General features: G+C 41.4%; 1 protein-coding gene across 4 annotated transcripts in view; it reads right to left on the reverse strand.

Moving 5' to 3' along the window:
* The window catches only part of nlgn3a (neuroligin 3a), a 121,310-nt gene that overhangs the window by 70,160 nt on the left and 24,237 nt on the right, over positions 1 to 26,913 (reverse strand). The window contains exons 2-4 of one of the 4 annotated variants that reach the window (XM_028959830.1): positions 16,735 to 17,371; positions 15,838 to 15,897; positions 2,076 to 2,138 (exon numbers count right to left, since the gene is read on the reverse strand). In XM_028959830.1, the coding sequence (XP_028815663.1) occupies positions 2,076 to 2,138; positions 15,838 to 15,897; positions 16,735 to 17,194 (583 nt within the window). In that variant the 5' untranslated portion in view covers positions 17,195 to 17,371. The remainder of the gene's footprint in view (positions 1 to 2,075; positions 2,139 to 15,837; positions 15,898 to 16,734; positions 17,372 to 26,913) is intronic. The other 3 variants (XM_028959833.1, XM_028959831.1, XM_028959834.1) reach the window with 3 other exon arrangements.

Consider the following 26,913-nt stretch of genomic DNA (forward strand, 5'->3'; position numbering starts at 1 on the left):
GTTCAGCATTTAACATGATAATCCCTTCCACACTCACCACCAAGCTGGAGCACCTGGGACTCATCTCCCTCTCAGTGGATCTCCAACCTCCTAACTGGCAGACCACAGGCAGGACATGGGCGGACATGTCTCAGCCACCATCACTCTCAGCACTGGAGCCCCCCAGGGCTGTGTTTTGAGCCACCTGCTGTACTCTCTGTATACCCACGACTGTACAGCCACTACAAACTCCACCACCATCATCAAGTTTGCTGACAACACTGTCGTGGTGGGCCTGATCTCTGGAGGAGGTTGGAAATCTGGAGAATTGGTTCCACACTGCACCATGACTCCTGCACCATAGAGAGCATCCTGATGGGAAACATCTCTACCTGGTTCAGGAACAGCACCATGCAGGACAGGCGAGCCCTACAGAGGGTGGTTCGATCAGCTGAACGCATCATCTGTACCAAGCTCCCTGACCTTCAATTAATCTACAGCAAGTGGTGCTGGACCAGGGCTAGGAAGATAGCCACCCCAACAATGGACTGTTCTCTCTGCTGCGATCAGGGCAGCGCTTCCACTTCCTGAAGTCCAACACAGAGAGAATGTGGTAGAGGTGGAATGTGTCTTGGTGGAGACAGTAGAGACTGGGAGTCCGGTGTACAGCGTTGGTTGGTGTTCTCGGGTGAGGCAGCAGGTGACGCCTATCCGGAGCGCCAGCTGGATGAGAGCTTTGTATGTGGATTGCGTCTCCCGACTGACCATTTTGCTGCGAATTTGTGGCACCAGACATTTGTAATATATCATCTGGAGAGCATGGGTATCCAGGGGTGTTTTGTCGGCCACGGTCCAGAACTTGGAGCTGAACTGAACAGAAGTCATCTGGAGTTCAGCCATGAAACCTGGGTAGGACAGTGAAAACGAGTTGGATGCGAAGAGGCGTGCCGCTGCCCACTATGCAGTGGGACCGGTCAGCAGTGAGAGCTGGAGGTCAATCTGGGACCGGGAGGAGGGGTAGCGGCTAGGCTAGAACTCAAAAATAAGAGCTAATGTGGTTAAGAGAGCTATGCCGCTCCCCTCGGTGCAACTCCAGCACTCGGGGACAGCCAGGCGGGGCTCCAAAGCCAAGATGGTGGAGAACCTTGTGCCGAGGGTAACCTCCTGTGACAAACGCTCAATGACGGTGGCATGACGGGAAACCTGATCACACAAAGCCGCAAACTCCGTGGGGTTAATGTGAGGCTCAAGTCATCCTGTCACGAAAATAACGTGGAACAGTAAAGTGAGCGCGTGTAGGAGGAGTGCAGAGAGCCGCGAGGAGGTTGGTCCAGTGGTTAAGGAAGTGGACTCATAACCACAAAGAATCCTAAATAATCAAGGTGCCACCAAGGTCCCCTTGAGCAATGTACCATCCTCACACTCTGCTCACAATGACAAATCTTTTTAATGAACCATTAAATGACAAATCTTCTTAATTTTAGTGAAAGAGTAGTACAATGATTTCATTGATTGAAACACAAAGACACAAGGGCATCTGCCAGACAGATGATTTTACAACATGCTGAACTGACTAATCACAATGTGGGAAGAATGATATATCTAAAGACATGGTGTAAAAAGGTAGAAAACCTCCCTTAAAACTCAATACAAGCTTGTTGCTAGGCACTCTAGGAAATCTCTAGACTACAGAAGCGTGCCAGATGTGGCCGATTTCTTCCAATGTAAAGACAGCATACAGCAGGTGGTGCAGAAGGTGGTAGAGCATGCAGTGAAAATGATATGCCTGCCTGTTGCTCACAGTAGCTGAGAGAAATTATCTCTCTCAGGGTGACATTTAACATCCGCTTGAGTCAAAGCTGGGAGCAAATTGAACAGCGTTATGAAGGCAGAAAGTACTATTTACAATGCAATTTTTCTGTTTCCACTTTTTATGTAGCATTGTGTTGTACCATACAGGGTAGAAAAAATATTTGCAGTCAATGAACCATACAAACCACTTGGGAATTAAAAAAGATGGTGAAGGGGTGCAATAAGGAGAACCTATTCAAACAGATTAAACAAAAAGAGACATGCACCGTCACCAAAAGGAATACCTTCATCTTCGTCACCGTCGTTCTCAGATAGATCCTCACCCTGTTTTTTGAAATGTTGGCCTGCTGATGAGTTAGGGGAGAAGAAAAACATAGAAGCACAAGAAAAAATCATAACAGCATGATGGTAATGGCAACATAGCCAATGAGAAAACAGACAAAACACTAGACTTTTTTGTTTGTTTTTGCAGCTTTTGCCAAGTCCCAGTGAGTTCTGCACAGTGAAACATGTGAACACTGAAAGAGTCCAGAACATTCTTTACCTCACACCAGTGACCAGAACATTTGCTCAAATGTTGCATGAATTGAAAGTCCAAAATTATTCATTAATTTCATTTACCCATTCATTTAACATTAACATGAATTAAAATGATCCATTATGACTATATGCAAACTTCTGACAAATATATCAGGGTATACTGCAATGACATCAACACTAATGCACATAATCAAATAATCTACATGTATTATATTTTGTCAAATAATTTATGATTTGTGTACCAAGCCATGGAATAAAGCAGAAATTAATCATGTGAGAGTTGTAATACTGTGGATGCTAAAGAAATGAATACCAAAATAAACCAAAATAATAAATACCAAAATGTATTATTTACCAAAAACATAAGAGTGGCATGTCTTTCACCAACTAAGAGTTTTTTGTGAAGCAGTAAAAGGAAGCCTTCTTAATTTTGGGGATTTTTTTTGAGGTGTAATAAGACAGCACAGAATATAAATCTGTTGTGTGGTTCAACGTGGTCCACAGTGTTGCTTGATCAGACTGTGTGATGCACTGCCCAAAGCACATATGGAATGAGGCACAACAGGTGACATCTGTGACTCCTGCAGCTCAGATGCTGTCTGGTCACGTACCTCCTCCACTGTGTCTACCATGTAGCCTAATAGAGGCTACAAACACAAAATAGCAGAGAATGTCATATTACATAATGCTCATCATCTTCCTAGGACAATAGCCAATAAGATTCCCTTTAGGGGTCCTGTGGTGGGAAATAAAGTGCAAATGAAATGCTACTGTAACACATGGATATTTTTGCATAGAACTACTCTGACACAAGACTCTGACACAACTAATAACCTATGGACCCAGCCTCCATATTAGAAACAGGTGGTTTCTCTGAATATTTATTAGTCCTAAAAAGATAAAAAGTAACAATTACGTATCAGTAACAATAATAATATTATCTTAATGGGATCTTAAGTGTAATCTTACTAACGTTAATGATGCCTTATCTCTGAGAGTCATGATCACTAGTACAGTTTTGGCTATTCATGCACATCATGATGTTTGTGCATGTCATGCTGATAACTAGCTAAATATGGCATTCTTTTGGGCATTCAGATCTTTTTTGTACTGTAACCATTTCCCTTGTGAGATCAATATCTTATTCATAAATACAGATATAATTTAATTTGATCGCAACGGCTACAATGTGCTAATGTATTTCACTACTATAACCTTGGAGCCCATGTGTGTTTGCCTGTCAGTATTAAACCAAGTAAGATTCATTTCAGTGATCCCAGAGTGCCAGCCAGCCACCTCTACACATGCACTGTGATATTAACCTTCGCATTCAAAGCCCTGGCTCCTGCACCAACCTTCACCGAATTTACAATGCACTCAGTACCACCACCTGACCTATGAGCTGCTGAATGCAAAGAGCAGCCTGTCTGGGGGGCAGGCGAGGAAGATAGAGGCTGGAGCAACAATTGCTGCTTCGTGAATCAAATATTGCAAAGGTCACAGAGTGAAGAGACTCATGGCAGAGAATTTAAAAAGGGTGTGCCTGTTTTGGCTGGTCTTTTCATGGGTTTCAGTTCATTTGGTAAAACGCCTATCAATGACTACAGTCCTGGGAAGCGTTAAAGATGTGCTTAATGTGTTACAAAATGTATAGTACATCTCTGCTGAGAGTATGGACCAACAAATCTGCTGCAGTCTAAAAGGCTTGATTTTACAGCAAATCACAAAGCAATTTTTAAGCATTGTATATGGGGAAATCATGTGGGGAAAGTGATAATCCTCAGAGATCCAATAAGAACAGCCCTGTCTTAAGCTGCGCTGCTGCTCTTAACACAAGAGGAGTGCACATGTGGGTTTTTACTATTTTGCTCTTTTTTTTTTTATTCTTTTATTCTTAAATACATAATTTATTAGAGCCATGACCTCACACCTGTAACGTCACAGGTTCAAATCCCTCATCAATTTTATGACTATGTTTCAATAGACTGTAAAGTAAAGAATTCTTGGAGGAATTAAGAAAGAGGCTCACAGGAGAAAGTGGTCACAGCCAGGAGAGCTGCAGGGAATCTGAATGGTGACTTCCCAAGAGAACTGTGTCTTGCATTTCAAGTCGAGATGAATGAAGAGGCTGAGGCCAACTCCACCCGGCCTGGCCACGCAAGGGGGGCATCCGCTTCATCTCCCCCTTCCAATGACCCTTCTCCAAACCCCGATTCTCCTCCCTTCTTTCCGACTGCTTTATCACGCAACCATCCTTGCACGCGGCTCCATGGTTTTTAGCCATGCAACCATGCCCAGAAGGATTTGCAAGTTGCATTAATGTCACTACCGTGCCTGAGCTAAACAGGGATTGGGACAGCTTTTGCATTATAATGTTTAATGTCTTCTGCCATGAACAAAGCTCTGTTTTAAAGCTTTTCATGTATATAAAGGAAAAGAACTGTGGAATCCTGAAAATAGTTTCCACCATTTTACATTCATCATCAGTGTATGATAAATGATAATTAATGCTATTGTGTTCACATTCAGTTCAGTCAAAAAAGAATATCATCAGAAGAATGGTGGTATAATCCCAGTTAAACGGTCAAGACTGTACTGTCCTGTAGTGTGTTAACCCACGACTGCCTCCTGCGGAGAGTACCAGCCCTGAAATCCATATTTATGCAGGTTATATCACACCTGAATGAATTCTGTCAGTCGAGACATTTACATTCTCAAAGTGCTGCTCTCCAGGAGTATTCAATGATTTCATTTTACACATCAGTTGCTTTCATTTTTCAGTATTATTTTATTTTTTGTTAGCCATATTTCAGAAATGATAAGAGAGGGTTACCGCAGAGGGCTTTTTTGTGAGATCTTTTTCTATTATCACCGAATAACTCAGCAGTTACTCCCCAGACATTTGCCTGTATGAAATAATACAACCATTACCAGAGGATTTCTGTTCCATCACATCCACAAACAGTTCGCCACAAAAGAGTCCCAACGGATTTCCCAACAGAGACAGGAATTTCACTGGTGCGCAGCATAACTCCGTCTTCACACTTCATTTCAGTCATGCTATAGAACTGAACAGTCGTCTGGATTTTTTGTGACTTCAAATTTGGCTACTAATGATGTCTTTCATAGTAAAGATAATCAACTGATTAATGGATTTACAAAGCTACTACATCAGAATGTGTGTTAAAAAAGAATTGACACATAGCAGTAAAATATGCACACATAAAATTGGTGTACAATTCATATTTAATGGTTTGAGATTATCACATATGATACTATGATGATGCAATTATTAAAATCATAATGTCTGTAGTGCAGCTAGAACTAAGTAGGGCCCTATAATATCTGTTTAGTTTTTTCCTAAATTCTTCTGAATTCCATGTTTTCCATTATAAACATATTTTTTCAACTATCATTATGGAGTTGATGGGGAGAAAAGACCCTGCAATATGAATCGTATTTAAATCACTGAACATTAATGTTCTTTTTTTATAAACCATTTACATGTAAATAATATGTGCATTTCATGCAAATATCTATTTCACAATATTACACCTTCTTCCTTTTGTAAAATAAAACGGCTTCACGTTTGACCTCAACATAAAAGACATAGTAAATAAGTAAATAAAAAAATGTGTGCCTGCTTGCATAATGAACTGGAATCATATTATTAAAATCATGTTTTAAATCAGCTGTGTGTTCTTCCGATTCATGAAAACTGGGTATTGTTCAGCTCTAAACTTAGTACTAAGAGTCTTTTTCCATAATTTTCAGAGGACATAGGTGTTCCAGCGTGCTAAGCCTAAAGGTTGCATATTCGTGGACATGTGCTGACCTGAACGGGTGGTACAGATTCGGCACTGACAGCCTCTTCACCATCGCTGACCACGTGTTTCCAATTGAGGTGGGTATTGTAAACACATTTAGCGTGCTGCAGCGGCCAGAATTGCAAACTATACGTAATTCCGTGTTTTACAGCGGATTCCATTGGATTCAGCGATTTGGCACCAGGGATTGCAGGGGGGCTGCAGAATTGTATCTGCGCTGAGGTTACCAAAATTGTATTTGTGAATATGAACTGTATAAATAACAATAAGGAAAATGTGAATCAAAAAGAATAATCCTTTATGCTAATCCTTTCTATCAGTTTAGTCGGGTTGAGTCAAATGAGCAAACTTTCAGTGTATAGAATAAATTATGGATGTTAAAAAATATATCTCACAATATTTTACGTGGTGATATTGTATCAATAGAGGGACATATTTGTATTAAATTTGTATACAAATTTAATCCAAAATTCTGTTCTGTGTTATGTTGTTTTCGCTGAATTATTAATGTAATGTGATCCACATAGATCATACACAGCATCTTCAGCTCTGTTTTTACATTTTCAATGAACTGTAGAATATCGCAATATGTACAGTATCACAAAATATCATGATATAATTGTATTGTGACCCGGGTATCATGATATCGTTGTTAATACACACTCGTAGTATCAATCCTTTTCATGTTATTCACTGCTTGTAAATTTGTGTAAGTGTTTTGCATGTAAATGTAAATTTGTTTTATATAAATGTTGATTTGATGTGCAGCTTTAAAAAAAGCCTGGCAAAGAGTGCTAGATTAAGAGGTAAAGGAAATGCACAGGGTCATGGCTGTATGTAAATGGAGCAGTAAAAACTGTGACTGTGTGATGTGTATTTAAATGCACCACACATCTTAACAGTAAAGTTAGCTTGGGCTGAAGTTTGTCAGGCTCTGGCCTTTTTAGGGCAGATTACAGCTCTAATATAAACTATAGCCTACAGTGTAAAACAAGGAGAATATGACCAAAAACCTAGATCTGCTGTTTTTTTAATCTGCTGTCTTTTAATGTGTGTATGCTGGAAGGAAATGGGTTTTGTCTTGGACACAGGCAGTGGGACTTCAGAGAAAAAACTTTGGGAACAACCTCATATTTATGAGGAAAGTACAATTTCAAAACAGACACTGTATATATGAAGTGTTTTAACATGACGACTGAATCAACCAGAGTAACATGTGTCCTGCTGATGCACCATTGTGATATCGCTCATATTGATTTAGCCCTGGTATGTACTGTCAACTGTGAGACCACATATAGACCACATATAACTGCCATCAACTGAATTTAACACAGAGGTCCATGGTGGACCTTTAACTCTTTTTTACCTTGCACAATTTTTTTTTTTATCACTTTATACTTTGACTTCACCTATTTGTACACCTTCACCCTACCTGTTACACATATTAAATGTTTTAGGTTAAAGACATAAAAGTGTAATATTAGGTTATGTTTGCAATTTTTGCATATTGGTTCACTGTATATTTGCAATATTTGCAATACTGTGGTCTGTAGAAGTCGCTAAAGCATTTCGCTGCATATCATACCGTGTATGACTATGTATGTGATAAATAAAATTTGAGTTTGAATTTGACATGAGCAGTGAAAAGCTGAGATCAAATTTAACTATTTTCATTTTTTATACATGTCTGAAAACATGCACTCACTTTGCCATTATTTACAATTTTGTATAGTTGTACAGAAATCTAAAAATCTGTTTTAAAATAAGGCTGTAACGTAGCAAAATGAAGAAAAAGTACACTGTATGTCACAGCTTCAATAATAAAGTATTTCATCATTTCATAATTAACTTAAGTAATGCTTTAACATGTAATGTATGTATAATGTTGACCCTTTCAAAGAGAGGGTTGGGTGGGGTTAAGTTGGATTTAGGACAAGCTCAGTTCAGCTGCAGTGGGGAATAGGGAAATATAATACCTTTAGTGAACAGTGGGCAGTGTGTGGAGACAGTACCTTGCTCAAGGCCACCACTGCCATAAGCAATAGCGTTGGGTTCCTGTTCTGGTAATGCTCATCGGACAAATGTTTTAGGAGAAATGACTACACCATGGTCAGCTCTGAAGGTGTGGAATTTCAGTACATTCCTGTGTTCTTGTGTACGTTGCACCACAGTTTCATGCAGCATTACAAATACACTAAACTGGTTCCATATCAGCACTGTTACCAAAAGTGAGGCACGTCAGTACCGTGCATTGGAAAATGTTCCTACACCCACATGAGTAAGCATGCTATCAGAACAAAATTACGGGCCACATCAGCCAGAACAAACAGCATTTCTCACTAATGATGAGAAATTTCACAGAATTTCATCCCCACCACAGCCTGCTTGAGCTTTCACTCACTCATCAGAAGTCAACATTGGCAGAGTATTTCTGCACAAACCTGCTTCGTGCGATGAAGAGGTGAAGACATTGTGTTTTTTAGCCAATCCCTGGAGCATATTAAAGGATTTTTAAAACGTGGGCTGAAACAGGAGATGGACTCTGATAGCTATGGGGTATTGTTGCCAAGCAACGGTTACTGCTGCTCTGCGTGTTGTGCTGCATTAATACCAGAACATGCATCAACATTTATATAACAAGAAACAAAGCGCTTGTTCTGTCTTATGATCAAATTCCCTACAGGCTAAATGAAAAAGGTCATGTGGTCTAAATCTTCAGTGTAAACAGTGTAAATACTACATATGATTCCTTTCTACATTTACATTTACATTTACGGCATTTGGCAGACGCCCTTATCCAGAGCGACTTACAACGTGCTTTCAAGTTACCATCGATGAAGAGATCAATTCCGGTTCACTAGGACCCCAACTATGAATACATCTATTTAATTCACTCTGTTGTAGATTCTGTACACAAAGTTTGACAAGAAAATTACAATTTAATCTAAATATTCTTTAAAGAGGAAGGTCTTGAGCTGCCGTTTGAAGGTGCTCAGTGACTGAGCTGTTCTGACCTCGAGGGGAAGTTCATTCCACCACCGAGGGGCCAAGACGGAGAAGAGTCTGGATGAATGTTTTCCTTTTACCTTCAGAGATGGAGGGACCAGGCGAGCAGTACTGGAGGCTCGGAGTAGACGAGGTGCAGTGCGAGGTGTAATGAGGGCTGTGAGGTAGGATGGTGCTGCTCCATGTTTGGCTTTGTAGGCCAGCATCAGTATTTTGAACCTGATGCGTGCAGCTACTGGGAGCCAGTGAAGGGAACGTAGCAGAGGGGTGGTATGGGAGAATTTGGGAAGGTTGAAGATCAGTCGTGCTGCTGCATTTTGTATGAGTTGTAGAGGTCGGATGGTACATAGAGGTAGACCAGCTAGAAGGGAGTTGCAGTAGTCCAGTCGTGAGATTACTAAGGACTGAACCAGTAGTTGGGTGGCCTGGGTTGACAGGTAAGGGCGGATTCGTCTGATATTGTAGAGAAGGAATCTACATGAGCGGGAAAGATTGCTGATGTGAGTTGAGAAGGAGAGTTGGTTGTCTATTGTTACGCCAAGGTTGCGGGCTGTTGCAGAAGGAGAGAGCTGCGAGTTGTCTAGGTAAATAGCAAGATCCTGATGTGGTGAAGAATCTGCTGGAATGAATATTAGTTCAGTTTTGGTGGGATTGAGTTGGAGGTGATGGGCTGCCATCCAAGACGAGATGTCTGTTAGACATGCAGAGATTTTGGAAGCAGCATGTAGATCAGAGGGAGGAAAGGAGAAGAGGAGTTGTGTGTCGTCAGCATAGCAGTGGTAGGATAATCCATGTGAGGAAATGACCTCACCAAGTGATCTCGTGTAGAGGGAGAAAAGGAGAGGACCTAGCACCGAGCCTTGAGGGACACCAGTGGAGAGTCTACGTGAGGTAGAGGTGGATCCTTTCCAAGTCACTTGGTAAGATCGCTCATCAAGGTAGGAAGCAAACCACTGCCATGCTGAGCCCCGAATTCCAAGCCTCTTCAGGATTGACAAGAGAGTCTTGTGGTTAACGGTGTCAAATGCAGCAGATAGGTCAAGGAGAATAAGAACTGATGACAGTTTTGCCAATCTGGCTGCATGTAGCTGCTCGGTAACCGCCAAAAGGGCAGTCTCGGTGGAATGAGCTGTTCTGAAGCCAGACTGGTTAGGATCCAGGAGGTTGTTCTGTGATAAATGGAGTGATAGCTGGTTGTAGACACAGCGCTCAAGGATTTTGGATAGAAACGAGAGGAGGGAAACTGGTCTGTAATTGTTAATGTCTGTAGGATCAGCAGTGGGTTTCTTTAGGATTGGAAGAACCCTGGCTGTTTTGAAGGCGGATGGTACGTGGCCAGATGAGATTGAGCCGTTTATGATATAAGAAATGAAAGGGATGAGGTCAGGGGAGATAGTTTGAAACATTGCAGAAGGTATTGGATCTAGTGGACAGGTGGTTGGGTTGCCTGTGGAAATAATCTGAATGATTTCATCAGATGTGATTTTAGAAAATTGATTTAGAGTAGTTGTCGAATTTTCAGAGGGAAGAGTAGGATTAGTGGTGGAGAATGTCTCACAGATTTTTTCAATCTTCCCTGTGAAGAAGTTGGCAAAATCATCAGCTGTTAATGAAGTTGGGGCAGGGGAAGTCGGGGGGTTGAGTAGGGATAAGAAGATGTTGTGGAGTTTTTGAGGGATCTATGATCCACTAAAATACCTGCAGATACATTTCTTCTGAAAGATCACTGCATTCAGCAATGGTCAACTTCAGTTGTGCACAAACTGGAGCACTTGACCAGATCAGGTGATCAGATTTTGAGGAGAGAAACTTCCTGTCAGGTTGGAGATGCCTCCTCCACTGATACCTGACCCACATACTGGCTGATGAAGCCTTCTGGGGACACCTTTTCCCACAGCATCGTCTGTTTCACTGTGCAGATCATTTAACTAGCTTTAAGACCTAACTGTGGGACTGACAGAAGCTGCAGTTTTCAAAAGTACATCAATATTATTTGCCCAAAAGGATTCTGAAGATGTATTCATGACTCTGTCTGACTCTGTTTTAAGATGATCCCATGAAAAAAAGAAGTCAAGTACGCTATCGTTAACCAGAATGTTGGGTTAGCCCTCATGGGTTCAAATCATCCAGAAAGAGGAAACAATGAAAGCTGTCAATCATCATGTTCCACCCATTTTTAACAATTGATTACGAACAAAACATTAACACACTAGAAACAAAATGGTAGTTTCTCTTCTTTAATACACAGATAATGATCTTGATTAAATTTTACCAATGTATTAATTAAATCCTGAGCATGCATTTGACCTTACAGTAGAAAACAAGCCTATTTTGACCAGTTTGAAAATAGTGCCAACTTTAATCAATCATCAATAAAGATGATAATTTAACCAGGGTATGCTAATTAACCTGTAAAACCTGTAAATACTTTTAAAAAAGTTGTGCTTTTTGTATGCGTTTTGATGCTCCTTCAGGTCAGGAAGTGAAGTATTTGTGCTGGATGGCCCTTTAAGATGTTGAGAGCAGTGTGCTGAGTTAATTTGGGTGGTGCACATCCCCCAGGGGCAGTCTGTCTTGGCTAATTTAGGCTGATAAAAATACAAAGCTGTTTTTAAGTATTTACTGCAGAAGCACACAGGAAGACAGCCTCTTCCCGCTTCCCCTGAAATGGTGTCTGTCTCTGTATGTATGGATCTCTGGCATAGCATGTAATGTGAAAATTTAATGGAAGAGCAAACCCAGTCACATTTAAATGTCACTCTGGACAAATTCGTCCAATAAGATCAGAATGACATAATTCAGAGTGGGGTTGGGAGAACACACAGAGTTTGATTTTTCATTTTGATGCATTAATGTTGTAAAATCAGTTGAAAGTGAGATGTGTGGATTTTCTCAGTATGAATTTTTTTTTTCAAGGTTTCCACAATTACCACAGCATTTAACCTGTAATATGATTGAAGCCAAGATCTATTATAAAATGAAAGAATGTGTTGTTTCAGTATAAGGCTGAGTATGAATCCAAATGTATTCCAAGTTAAAAACCACATACAGTGCCAGCAGAAAGTATTCACTACATTTTGTTCAACCTTATTCTAAAAAATATTCAAGTATAGTATTTCTTCAAAGGTCTCCACACATCTTGTTAATCCAGCTCTTCATACGTGTTCACAACCCATGGTTCACACTAGGGGCAGTGGTGGCCTAACGGTTAAGGAAGTGGACCCGTAATGAGAAGGTTGCCAGAAGGTGCCACTGAGAAAAGCACCATCCCCACACACTGCTCCCCGGGCGCTTGTCATAGCTGCCCACTGCTTACTAAGGCAATGGGTTAAAAGCAGAGGACAAATTTTGTTATGTGCACCGTGTGCTGTGCTGCAGTGTATCACAATGACTATCACTTCACTTTCACTTTAATATTTAGTTGAATCACCTTTGGCTACAATAACAAACTCAACTGCTTTTCGGGACCTTCAATAATGCCAAAACTGTTTTATATCTTTCCCTAGATTTGTGCCTTGCCACAATCCTGTCTCAGAGGACCTTTGGACTTCATTTTTTGGTCTCTGCTCTGATATGTACTGTCACCTGTGAGACCTAATATAGAGAACCGTGTGCCATCAACTAAATTTACCACTAATAAGCAGAGAAAAGCTGAGATCAAATTGAACTATTTGCATTTTGTATACATTTAATAATATGACTGAGAACATGCTCTCACTTTGCCATTATTTACAATTTTGTATAGATGTACAGAAAACTCTAATCTGTTTTAGAATAAGGCTGTAACATAGTGAAATGAAGATACTTACTGGTAGCACTGTATGTCACTGATACAATAATTAAGTATTTTATTATTTCATAATTAAATACATTTCCTTTAAATAATTGTGCATTAATTTAAAAAGACCACATTTCAAAAGGCATTAAATGTAATATTTAAATGGGCAATAAACAGAGGAATTATAAGAAGAGCACCATGCAAATAACTCCATAGAACCAATTTAACCATTTTATGCAAATACCTCAACAAAGCTATTTAAAAGGATACTTTATTAAAAGCTCAACCTTATCATGGTGGAGGAGTATGCGAGTCCTAATGATCCTAAGAGCTATGTTGTCTGGGGCACTTGGTGCCCCTCGTAGGGTCTCCCATGACAAATTGGTCTTATGTAAAAGGTGAGACAAAGAACAGTTCAGAAGACCTTTCATGGAAGGAACAACAAAGAGCCAGTATACCCGGCCCAGAGGGTTACTGGGTCCCACCCTGGAGCCAGGACTGGGGTTGGGGCCCATGAGCGAGCACCTTTTGGCCGGGCTTTCACCCATGGGGCCCGGCTGGGCCCAGCCCGAACTGGATACATGGGCTCATCCAACTGTGGACCCACCACCGGCTGGAGGAACATGAAGGGTCCGGTGCAATGTGGATCGGATTGGACGAGAGGGTATCTTCCCTGCGCCTTTGGGTTGGGGAATGGGTCCTGACTGTTGTTTGCGCTTCTGCGCCAAATAACAGCTCATAATACTCATTTTTTTGGAGTCCCTGGGACGAGTGCTAGATAGTGCTCCGACTGGGGACTTCATTGTCCTGCTGGGGGACTTCCAACGCTCATATAGGCAATGACAGCATGACCTGGAGCAGCGTGATTAGGAGGAATGGCCCGCCAGATCTGAACTCGAGTGGTGTTTTGTTATTGGATTTCTGTACAAGCCGAAGTTTGGCCATAACGAACACCATATTTGAACATAAGGATACCCATCGGTACACTTGGTACCAGGGTGGCCTAGGTAGCAGGTCGATGATTGACTTTGTAGTCGTATCATCTGACCTGCGACCATATGATCACCACCTGGCGGTGAGTTGTGAAGTGATTGTCACATGTAATACACAGCACAGCACACGGTGCACACAGTGAAATTTGTCCTCTGCATTTATCCCATCACCCTGAGTGAGCAGTGGGCAGCCATGACAGGCACCCGGGGAGCAGTGTGTGGGGACGGTGCTTTGCTCAGTGGCACCTCAGTGGCACCTTGGCGGATCGGGTTTCGAACCGGCAACCCACTGTTTACGGGGCCGCTTCCTTAACTGCTAGGCCACCACTGCGTTTGGTAGGGGAAGATGCCACGTAGACCTGGCAGACCCAAACGTATAGTGAGGGTCTGCTGGGAACACCTGGCGGAAGAACCTGTCAAGATGGTCTTCAATTCCCCATCAGTAGACAAAGACTACAGATCGGCTCCAAAGAGGTTCTGGCAAACCATCCGACGCCTCAGGGAAGGAAGACAGCAACTCGCTCACACTGTTTACAATGGGGATGGGGAGCTGCTGACGTGGAAAGAATACTTTGAGGAGCTCCTCAATCCCACCAACTCACATTCTAAGGAGTTACCAGAGCTGGGATACCTGGGTATGGACTCTCCAATCTCAGGGGCAGAAGTTTCTGAGGTAGTCAAACAGCTACACAGCAGTGAAGCCCCGGGGGTGGATGAGATGCATCCTGGGTATCTCATGGCTATGGATGTTGTAGGGCTGTCATGGTTGACAGGTCTGTGCAACATTGTGTGGACATCGGGGGCAGTTCCAGTGGAGTGGCAGACTTGGTTTTCGTCCTGGCCGTGGAACTGTGGACCCTTGCTGGGGTGATGGAGGGGGAATGGGAGTTTGCCCAACCAATCCACACAAGTTTGGTGACAGAAGAATTTCATCTCTGCTTTTTGCAGATGATGTGGTCCTCCTAGCTTCATCAGGCTCTGACCTTCAGCAGGTTCACAGCCGAGTGTAAAGCGGCTGGGATGAGAATCAGCACCTCCAAATCTCAGACAATGGTTCTCGACCGGAAAATAGTGGCTTGCCAACTCTGGGTCGGGAGAGAGGTCCTGCCTCAAATGGAGAAGTTTAAGCATCTTGGGGTCTTGTTCACGAGTGAGGGAAGAAGGGAGCAGGAGATCGACAGGCCCGCCTGAACCGATCTGTCATGGTGAAGAGGGAGCTGAGCCAGAAAAAAAAAAATCTTGTTTGGATTCTCAACCTATGGCCACTTACAAAAGAACAGTGAAGAGAAACAGTGGAGGAGTTTTTGAGCCATTCATATGACATATTTATTTTCTGACTGATATTTACCTTCTTTTCAAATGGCTCCATTAGCTAAGTTTATTAGTTGATGATAATTCCTCATTGCCCATAAAATATTTTCTTATTGCCCATAAAATATTAAATAATGCTGTGTAGTTCCTAGATTGTTTCAGTTTGTCCATGTTGATCTAGGTCTAGCTGCCATTATTTCAAATCGTTAATCAATAATCATTCTATAAAGGCAGCCATGTTTTGCCACTCAGTCCGACTGAGTATTCATTCAAGGCTGTGATGTCACTACAATTAGCATATATTACCACTGTGATTATATACAACCCTGGGAGGTCACTGAAGATAAAAACGATTAATAATAATCACCATTTTCAGGCACATTTTTTAGAAAACACACACAAACACATCCATTTCAAAGGTCTGAATTCATTCAAGCTGCTGAGCTGAAGCTGCCTAGAGCTGCACTGACAACAGCTTGGCTGAATTCAGCTCTGCATTGTAAGAGCTGAGCTGTTGGTTTCAACATCTTGTGAGGGGCGCCAGCCAGAGGAAGGACGGTCAGTCACTCTCCACGTTGTCTGTCTTACATACCTCCTTTTCTACATATTTTCTTGTTGGGTTTTCTGGCACATTCCTTGGATATTCTTTTGACTGTAAAAATGAATAGAAGACTCCGAAATAACAGAAGGCTCTGAAAGAAATGAAGGACACATGCAACAACTTGACTGAGCCCAAACCCATCATCGGGAACAACAGGGTACCCTGACAGGGGCGTTTTTCAGCAGAAATATTCCAAAATTGTGGAATTAATTTGCTGCACCCTGGGACACAGGAAGCCCATTGTCACATGCACTTCTATATAAGACCCATTACAACCATGAAACGACGACGTCATCTGTCATTTTGAGCATGATGATGGTCAGTTCTGTACACTTTTCAGTGAAAATGGTAGAACTGACCATTACAACTGCACTCCTTAATATGTGTTTTTTAGTGTTTAGCTTGACTAATTATTTACAGCTCTTCTAAAGTGTAATTTTGCTTTGTGACTCTTGTTATTCAAGGAGGACAGTAAGGGGTCTTACATGGTTCAGACTAATGCCACAGGCCTCACGTGTACCAGCATCTTTCACTTACTCAGCAGGTTGAGCATCTAATACCCACAGAACAATTAAGTCGATGAAAGTTGGAGGAGCTATACCAAGATCACACTGTCCAATTGTGTATTTTTCTCCTCCATTTCAGGCATTTCATCATGTTTGGCCTATTTGTTTTACCTTTACAAAAGAGGAACCCATAACAGAGGCATGGAAGGGAAGAGTTGATAAGAAAAAAAAAATATGGTAGATCAAGATCAAGACAGAGTGAGGTGATGGAGGAGACACAGACTCATGCGACGGAAAACGGTTTCATGCGTCAAACACAAGACAGCAGTGACACGAAGAGGGGAACCAAACAGCATTTTTTTTGTTTACCCGACATACTCACCATCTTCTGTTGGAACATAGATGTTTAAGTACAAACAATCCTCATTCTGGTCTTGAATGTATGTCGCAACAATATCCAGATTAAAAGTAAACCATATGGGCATCATGATTTCTGGCACAGCGTTGTGAATGTTCTGCGGGCACACCGGTGCAAAGTGAGTTGCGTTCTTGATACCCGACCAAGAAGAGGGTGGCTCTGGCGGCAGGAAACGGTTCTCCCCTACGGGCGGAGCAGCATACGGAACTCCCAGGTACTGGTCCACGGGCCCGAGGATCTCACTTGGCAATGGCACCCGCACTCCCCGCACCGCCCCATAATGTGTATTCACCGTTGGGTGGTAGTTCTGCATGCTGACCACTGAGAAGTTCCAGGACAGAATCAATATCCAAAGAGAAGTGGCAGGGCCACCATTAGTCTGGAGGTGGGGGAAGAGCCCGATCCCCCTTGGTGCACACCACATGTTCCGTCACGGGAATGACAGCAAGCACAAGACACATACACACCGACAGATCTTCTGTCTGCTCTCAGTCCTGAAGTGCTGTCATCAGTCACCGTAAGGATGTGATGATTTCAACAACAACAAAAAAATCTTCAAGGTCTTCATTCACTGTTTGATCTTCTGGTCACATCCAATGTCCTGCACAGCAAAAGGGGAAAAGACAATTAATGACAATCCAAAGACACCAGGCTGACTTGTACTAACATCACACTAGAAAAAATGCCGCTGTGGTCACTTTGTCAGGCATTGTTAGTGCCATCATTTTACCATATGGTGGATGGGAGACTTTGGGAGTTTGAAGCTGGAATCTGTCAATCGGGCAAAAGGGCCACTTTTGGCTACTTCAGGTTTTAAAATGTCTCAATAAGTGATGTGGCTGTGTTGCTGCATTTTGCAAGACATATTTAAAAATTCACATTGTAAAGGTTTATTACAACTTTGCATAAACATAAATGTCATGTTTACAATTTTAGGAGAGTTTATGTTGTTCTGCCACTAAAAACTACAGCTGATGAGGAACAGTGGTGTCACTGACTCAGCCTCCTGCAAGACAGACACCTACACTCCCTTGGACAAACTGTTCTTCTCTGAGGATGCTGTCAAGGCACCATGTCAGAGGCCTGATAAAAAAGACTGCCAGCACACACACCTCAGTTCATGAAGCCCCAGGAAAAAGTGAACAGTGGAGAAATTTTCTGAATGAGTTGAGAAGCAAAACCTAATCTAAACCTGAGGCAGAGCATCTCTGCCATGAATAACTGTATTAGACCAAATGTGATCAATAGACAAACTAATTTTACAATGCCGTCCACAAAAACAAAGTGACATAAATCAATAACCATGACTTTAAATCAACATTTTACCATAAAAGCTTAATAATGATGTCGTCTGCAGTACTCCCATCCAATAACAACTGCTGTTAAATGTGACAAATATGACAGAAACCATTTTGCTCTTTTTATTATTAATGTTAATTAAGGCATTAAGCATAATACAATTTTTTTTCCATTCCAGCCACCTGCTTGCAGAGCAAATCATGATGTCTTTTTATTAAAAATTAAAAAATATGTATAATGCGATAACTAAATGAGCAGTGTTGAGTTACTAGTTACTTATTTCTAAAAGTAACTGAATTAGTAAGTGAGTTACAGCATTATAAGAGTAACTAGTCACCAGGGAAAATAACTTAAAATGTTCACATATGTAAAAAATGTGGTGGTCATGGCTCCGCCTCTTCCTTCATTAGTGGAGCTCAAGTTAGCCACACCTGGGTTGGTCAACTTCCAAAGTATGGTCAAGGTATCATTACGAAACCAGTTTTAATCGCATTCATATTGATGTGAGAAGAAATGGTATGAAATAAAAAGGGGTAAACAGATGAAGGTGTGGTGTTTGCTACCACAGTTACTATTCCCCTGACCAGTCTATTTGCTGCAGTGTGTGGGTGCACAGTGACAGCACTGGAAATGCTAATCTCCAGCAGTGGCTTATTAGCGTAGCCAAGTCTTTAGTGCATGGAGAGCGCTTGCTGTGCGCCGCCTGATCAATTCTCGAGTTTTCGGCTTTTAGCACTCGCCACTCTCCAGCTGCTGCAGCAGACGAATAAAGGCCAGAGTTTGTGGCGGATCTTACATTACACAATGATTTTATAAATTATTTATAATGTATAAGTGTGCATCGGAGAACCACCTTGAGGTGTAGCTATCACTTCACTACACATCTCTCCACTGTGTCAGAGAGCATGTTCCTGCCTGCAATACATATTCATCATCCTACACAAGCCGACAGAAGGGTTTAAAGGGGGGTGAGAGAGAGAGAGCGAGAACTCCACTCCAGATTTCATACAGCAGCTGCCTGGCGCCAACATTTACTGTCACAAAGTCGTTCCAATAATTTTCACCGTGGCATATGTCAAACCCTAGCATTAAAAAAGTATCCAAAGAAATATCCAAAGAAAAGATATCCAATTTTGACATTACTGAGGCCTTTTTATCATATTTTATTTCTCTTAATTTTTTATTTTATTTACAACATAATGAAATTTACGTAGAAATAAACAGCAACAGAATACATCTACGGCAAGCAAAACAGAAATAAGGTGTCTCTCAAGACGGATATCAACAAAAGTCAACACGATTAGAAGACTACAATTAAGGCAGGATAATTGGACACATGGACATAGTCTTCATTAGGAAGACAAACGAGGATGGACAGTGGACAGGCAAGCACAGTCAAGCACAGTTCCCCCACTTTGGAAACAACTGTGCCATCTTCTGGATGCTCCTCTACTGGCATAGACAGAGAGGCAGGCCTACGTCCAGCTCCTCTGACCCTCTCTCTTCCGGTGTCGGGCTGTGGCCACACCATCAGACCTTCTCCAGGATCCAGGAAGTTGTGTCCACTCTGCTCTCGACCATGGGCTGCCCCTCATTAGAGACTCATCTCAACCCTTTCAACTGTTTATGTCCAGTTGAAATCAGACAAAAACTTCAGGAACTTTGAAGACCCATGAAGCCCTGACCACCACAACTTTACTCTGTAACTCTGTAAAACTGTATTTAGATGTACAGTATTCTCACCTTTGAAACAAAAGACCCAAGTTAAAACCCCATTTACCACCATTGCGTCCCTGAACAAGACACTTAACCCTAAGTTGCTCCAGTCGGACCGTCCCTGTAACTACTGATTGTAAATCGCTCTGTCCTGCTGTGGTGATTATACTGATTGGACCTTATTAGGAAAGCCACACACCTGACTATATAAGACCTTACAGCTCACAATGCATGCCAGAGCAAATGAGAATCATGAGGTCAAAGGAACTTAGGAACTCTTAAGGTTCCTAAGAGCACAGTGGCCTCCACAATCCTTAAACCAGAACCCTTCCTAGAGCTGGCCATCCAACGAAACTGAGCTATCGAGGAAGAAGAGCCTTGGTGAGAGAGGTAAAGAAGAATCCAAAGATCACTGTGACGCAGCTCCGGAGGTGGAGATGGGAGAAAGTTGTAGAAAGTCAACCAACACCCTCCACCAGTCGGGGCTTTATGGCAGAGTGACCCGACAGAAGCCTCTCCCTCAGTGCAAGACACATGAAAGCCCGCATGGTGTTTGCTAAAAAAACCTGAAGGACTCCCATGTGGTGAGAAATAAGATTCTCTGGTCTGACGTGCTCAAAATAGAATTTTTCAGCCTAAATTCTAAGCGGTATGTTTGGAGAACCAGGAACTGCTCATCACCTGTCCAATACAGTCCCAACAGTGAAGCATGGTGGTAGCTGCATCATGCTGTGGGGGTGTTTTGCAGCTGCAGGGACAGGATGACTGGTTGTAATCAAGAGAAATTTGAATGGGGCCAAGTACAGGGATAGTGCTCAGGACCTCAACCTTGGACAAAGGTTTACCTTCCAACAAGACAATGACCCTAAACACACAGCTAAAATGCTGAAGGAGTGGCTTCTGTGACTGTTCTTGAATGGCCCAGCCAGAGCCCTGACTTAAACCCAATTGAGCATCTCTGGAAAGACCTAAAAATGGCTGCCCACCAACGTTTACCATCCAACCTGCCAGAACTGGAGAGGATGCAAGGGGGAATGGCAGAGGATCCCCAAGGTGTGAAAAACTTTGCATCTTTCCCAAAAAGACTCATGGCTGTATTAGATCAAAAGGGTGCTTCTACTAAATGAAGTATTAAGTATTCAGATGCGCAAAGCATCTGAATACTTCAGACCATGTGACATTTTAGTTATTCTTTTTAATAAAGCTGCAAAAATGTCAACAATTCTGTGTTTTTTCTGTCAATATGGGGTGCTGTGGGGTGTACATTCATGAGGAAAAAAGTAATTTTATTTTTAAATAATTTTACTGAGGCAGTGGTGGGTTGGCAGTTAAGGAAGCGGCCAGTAATCAGAAGGTTGCTGCTTTTGCTCAGTGGCACCTTCGCAGATCAGGATTCGAACCGGCAACCTTCTGGTTACGGGGCTGCTTCTTTAACCATTAGGCCACCACTTCCCTCACTGTCTAGAACAGTTAAACCATACAGTACAGGCCAAAGGTTTAGACACACCTTCTCATTCAATGTGTCTTCTTTATTTTCATGACCATTTACATTGTTAATGTCGTTCTCCCCAGACAGAAGAGACAGGTTCAGTGAAAAGATCATTTAATCCTGTAATGCTAGCAACTGACTTTATAACTGATGTGCAGCATTACAGCATCAGTGTTGAAAAGACTTTTACAGGGGGACCGTTTAGCAGTGGCCTGTCTAATCACTGCTCCCCCACTGGAAATACATCTGCAGCATATTTACTAAAGATGAATTATGTAAACAACTCCGGGGGGCTGCTCAACCTCCCGCTGTTCCGTACAGTATGAATCACGAATACTTTTTCCTGTTCATACAGCTCACGGCTGTTTGTGCCCACCAGCCAGCCCGCATCGAGACCTGCGTTCGCGTTTTTCTGTGGATGAATTGAAGAGTGCGATTCCTCCTATCCCCTGAGCACAACAGAAGAATCAATTGTCCGTTCTACTCGACCCAACGTGGGTAATATATACAGCAGACAGAAGCACACAGTTGACTCTAAGAAAGGTTAGTAGTGACTAATGCTATTAGTGATGAACTGGGCTCAACACATCCACACCACCTGACATGCCCATACCTCTTCTTTGACAGGCATCACTCATCATCCATCTTCACATCTTTGTCTTAAGAGTAAATAAAGGGACATTCACTGATTTTTAGAGGAGGTCACGGATGCTGATGCAAAATCAATGGTAAACTACTGCACTCTCACAGTATGGTCTCAACAATCATGAATGTTCATGTAAACAAAGAAGCAGATCTAAAGAAACAACTGGAAGGTCTCAGGCTCAAATCAATCTACCCATGCCCACACATGCAGACGGAACATTTTGTTGGGTGGGTGGTAGTAGAATAGAGGGTAACACACTCGCCTATGAACCAGAAGACCCAGGTTCAAATCCCACTTACTACCATTGTGTCCCTGAGCAAGACACTTAACCCTAAGTTGCTCCAGGGGGACTGTCCCTGTAACTACTGACATTATATTTGAACCTTCAATCTATTTCTCCTTCTATTTCTAATTCTAGACAAAATGTAGTGTTTTTTTGCTTTGTAACTAAACATTTACTGCATTTATCAGTTGCCCTAATCCAGAGCAACTTCGAATCAGTAGTTACACGGACAGTCCCCCCGGAGACACTCAAGGTTAAGTATTTTCTTCAAAAACGGTAGTAAGTAGGGATGCACATTTAATTGAATTTTGATCACGATTACAATTTTGGCAGCCACAATTGAATTAAGAAAGGGCTGCACGATTTGGGGAAAACGACATATTGCAATTATTGTGATTAATATTGCGATATGCGATTGCGATATGATAAAGGACACTTGCTTTCAAAGTGAGACATACAAACTACTTATAACAACCTGAAATGCCCAGTGATTTCAAAATACAATATTCTATAAAATTAAATAAATCACAAAAAACTCTTTTACATTACTGTCGAACCCTGGTAAGGCTAAACAACTGTTTTGATTATATTTGGCCATTATAAAATCCCGTATTATAGTTCTTACGTTTAACCAAAACGTTGTTTTGGAGGCTGACTTGAACACAGGGATGCATAGTTTTGCTAGCTTAGGTTAAGATTTGTAAAAGTGAGGTGAATTTCTTTAGGAAACCTTCAAAGTTTGAGAAAAGTTAACTAAACAGCTAAGAACAGTCTAAATAGTTAATGCCTACGTTTAGCCAAAACGTTGTTTGGAGGCTGACTTGAACACAGGAATGCATAGCTTCGCTAGCTTAGCCTAGCTTAGCTAAGGTTAAGCCTTATAAAACAGGATTTTATAATGGACAAATATATTCAAAACAATTGTCCAGCCTTACCTGTGAAATGTAATCCCCGGGATCTGGTTTGGAGCGTACAGTGGTTTGTACAATTGGCACTTGTTGCCAATTGCAGATCTTACCAATGGTAAACCTACAAATTTCACCTGCAGCACTTCACTGTACAGTAAACTGCACTGTCATTTCTTATGCATTGTGATTCTAGGAAGAACTGTCAAGACTAAAAATTCAACAAGTTGACAAAGATGCATCTGGTCCTGTATAACATAAGCACTACAGTGCAGCATAAGCAGATGTGGTGTTGGGAGGGTGGAGAAAGCTGATCTGTATAGATCTAATCTAATCTCATACTTTCGGCACTTTGTTAAATCATGCAAGCTGTCACATGCTTTTTTAAATAGACTACAGTACACGTCTTCCGAAATTCACACTACAAGCATGGATAGAGGAATTTAGCATGGACATGGAAGCTGTGCGATTTATTTCAGTCATACATTAGGAATTTCCATTCAGTCCAAGAATCGGCGCCAGCAGCTATACACACGATGCAGAAGCTGACTGGCGAATCGCTGACTTTCAATGAGCTTCTGCTCGTGGCAAACAACAAAGCAACATATTTAATCAAAGAAACTGGCATGTTTCACAGAAAACATTCTGAAAATGTCACAATGCAGTCCCCCCGATTCCAAATAATCCTGGCAGGGGCAGTTGGCAGGCCACAGAAACTGCATATGCAGTCATTATGCTTCTACAACGCTGGCACCATATCAAGGACAAAAGGACTGTTCTGTCTATGGAGCTGTAATCACCACACCAGCTTATTTTCTGAATGTGTAAAGGAGGCAGGCCACCACTCTCCTCATGTGCTGAACTGACATGGAGGAGAAGAAAAGACGCTTTTTTGTAAATCTGTGTTGTAACCATTCAACCTCAAACAGTATAGTACAAGTGACCTCAAGTTTAAGTGACCTCAAACCACTTGTGTACTGATTTGTGGGCTAAAAAGGTACATAAGTATTGACATGAACTAAGCGCAAATTTCATGTCCCAAAATCTACAATAAACTAAAACTACAACATCTCTATTTTATCAGATTGTATGTTGGCATCCATTTTCTACTGCATGTTGACACTTTGGGCCAATACTTGGGCTGGGTCAATGAATTGGGCTGTCCATGTGATGAGCAGTTTATTCAATACCTCCAAAACAACACTGCTAATGTTGCCTATTGCATTACACAATACAATCACAAACTTTGGTAATAAGCCTGGATATACATGGTTTACAATAAGGTCATCATAATAATCTATGAAATAAATAACAACAAAAAATATCAAATCAGACTGATAGGTTAACAACTGCCAATCTGAATAATTAAATTGGTGATCTTTTTATTTATATATATATAGGGCAGCCATTTTAAAATGATCAGAATAAATATAGGCCTTAAATAGTCAGAAACAATCGCAAATGAAAAACAATACATGTTGCAATCCATCTCATTTATAATTCTTCACTATAAAATAGCTGTGAAGAGGATAAAGCAGCCTTGAGTCCCCAATGCCTTAATTTTTCACTTCTTCTAAAACACATTCCTCCAAAACACAATATGCACAGATGGTTTACCAACTAGAGGCTTCAGAAGGGAAATAATCTGATAAATAGGTATACTGGCAAAAGCACAGATGCACTCTCCAATGTTGAAGTTGCAGAGGATTTTGTTAAAAAGCAACACTACAATGTCTTGCCATTATATAAAAACAGATTATGTAACTGATTTTATTGTTCATGTGCTTGTGTCTCCTGTAAATTGGTGTGTACATCTGAAATTAGGGCTGCACGATTTGGGGAAAAAGACATATTGCGATTATTGAGATCAATATTGCGATATGCGATTGCGATATGATAAAGGACACTTGCTTGTATATCAATGAAAAGTCGCATACTAATAGTGAAATGTTTAATTTCAAAGTGAAACATACAAACTACTTATAACAGCCTGAAATGCCCAGTGCTTTCAAAATACAATATTCTACAAATATAAAATAATCACAAAAAATATTAAATAATCACAAAAAACATTACTGTCGAACGACAAACCCTGGTAAGGCTAAACAACTGTTTTGATTATATTTGGCCATTATAATATCCCGTATTATAGTTCTTACGTTTAACCAAAACGTTGTTTGGAGGCTGACTTGAACACAGGGATGCATAGCTTTACTAGCTTAGCTAAGGTTAAGATTTGTAAACTGAGGTGAAAAAGTTGTGTAACCACTGCAAAAACTCCAAAAAATGGAGCCAAGAATGGCAACAAAAGTCATGATTTCATTTGTTTATGAACTGTTATTCTCTGGTATTTTTTAATAGTTTAATTCTGGTAATATCAGACAAAAATGTGTTAAAAAAAATTAACTGGGAATTATTTTAGTGAGTTCCAGATCCAGAAGTTGGCAGATATGGTCCACAACCTGGTGAGGTATGTGTAATTTGGTTTCACACTCTTTCACAGACAAGTTTAAACAAGACCACTCCGCTGTCACCGCAGCATCATATCAATACAGACAAGATATTAATAATAAACACACGCGACACATTAAGGGGAGATAAACCGGACCAGGTAAGTTGCAAACGCAAGCCTGCGTATGTGTGTGGTAAGTTATGAGAGGCCCTATAGGTCATTATCCATACTCACACACACAATACTATACACTTTCACAAATACTACCATACCCTCTTTCATGTTCAGTCATACTGTCCTTCATTTACTATTATACTCTCTTACTCAGATCATACCAATGTAAAAAGAACTATGATAGTGAATGTAAGATTGAATGATAGTAAATGTAAATTATTGTGTATGCAAGGATAATGGATAATGTCCTATAGGGCCTCTCATAGTAAGAAACAAGGGAAAAAGGACATGAGATAGTGGATGCTAATTACATAAATTGTTGTTACCCGTTAAGAATGAGTTTTAGTGAGGTGTTAGAGTCACACTGGTGGCATGGGGCCTACCTTACCTCACCTGTCCCAGACAAAACAATGAAGTCCTTTGTGAATGTGTTACTGTCAAGTCTTTCCATCCAGTCACTCACACTGTAGCACACAACGCCATTTCATGATCCTCCCGTCTTTTGGGGGAGTGTGAGACAGTGAAAAGGTTGGATTGACTTTCTAACATACTGGTTTTAACCAATGAAAGACTCTAATCTAATTTATATGTGTGACAGACTGCACGGTCCCTGCTGCTGCACACATGGCTCCTGCATGCACCCGGTCACCTTCACCTGAATAATAATAATTAGATCCTCAGCCACACCCACACGGTCACCTATAGATTAAGTACACGTGCACTTCAGGCAGTCTTTGTCTATTCCAGATCCCGGAGGTATAGATATTGTATGTAAGGAGGTACAGATATTGTATGTAAGAGCTCTTTAAGTCCAAATATTTTCTGAACAGGAAGGTTTTAGTTTGCACTTAAAGATCTTTAGTGGATCAGCTGTTTGAACATCTAGTGGAAATTCCTTCCACCACCTAGGAGCCAAGACGGAGAAGAGTCTAGATGAATGCTTTCCTAGTAACCTGAAAGATCGAGGTGCAGAGCAGGGAGTGAACTGAGATAGGAGATCTGAGGTGTTACATCCCTATGTTGTAGGGCCGTATATTGTGCTGTGGTTGTTAGTGGGTTAGATCAGTGGGTTAAGTGTATATGTGTGTGTTTTGTCCCTTTTAGGTTGACTGGGGGGAGGAGCCAAGGTCACCTTGTTACCTCGTCAACTCTGGCCTATATAAGGAAGCCCCTGCCCTA

Source organism: Denticeps clupeoides, chromosome 18 (assembly GCF_900700375.1).
Source record: "Denticeps clupeoides chromosome 18, fDenClu1.1, whole genome shotgun sequence".
Classification (NCBI taxonomy): Eukaryota; Metazoa; Chordata; class Actinopteri; order Clupeiformes; family Denticipitidae; genus Denticeps; species Denticeps clupeoides.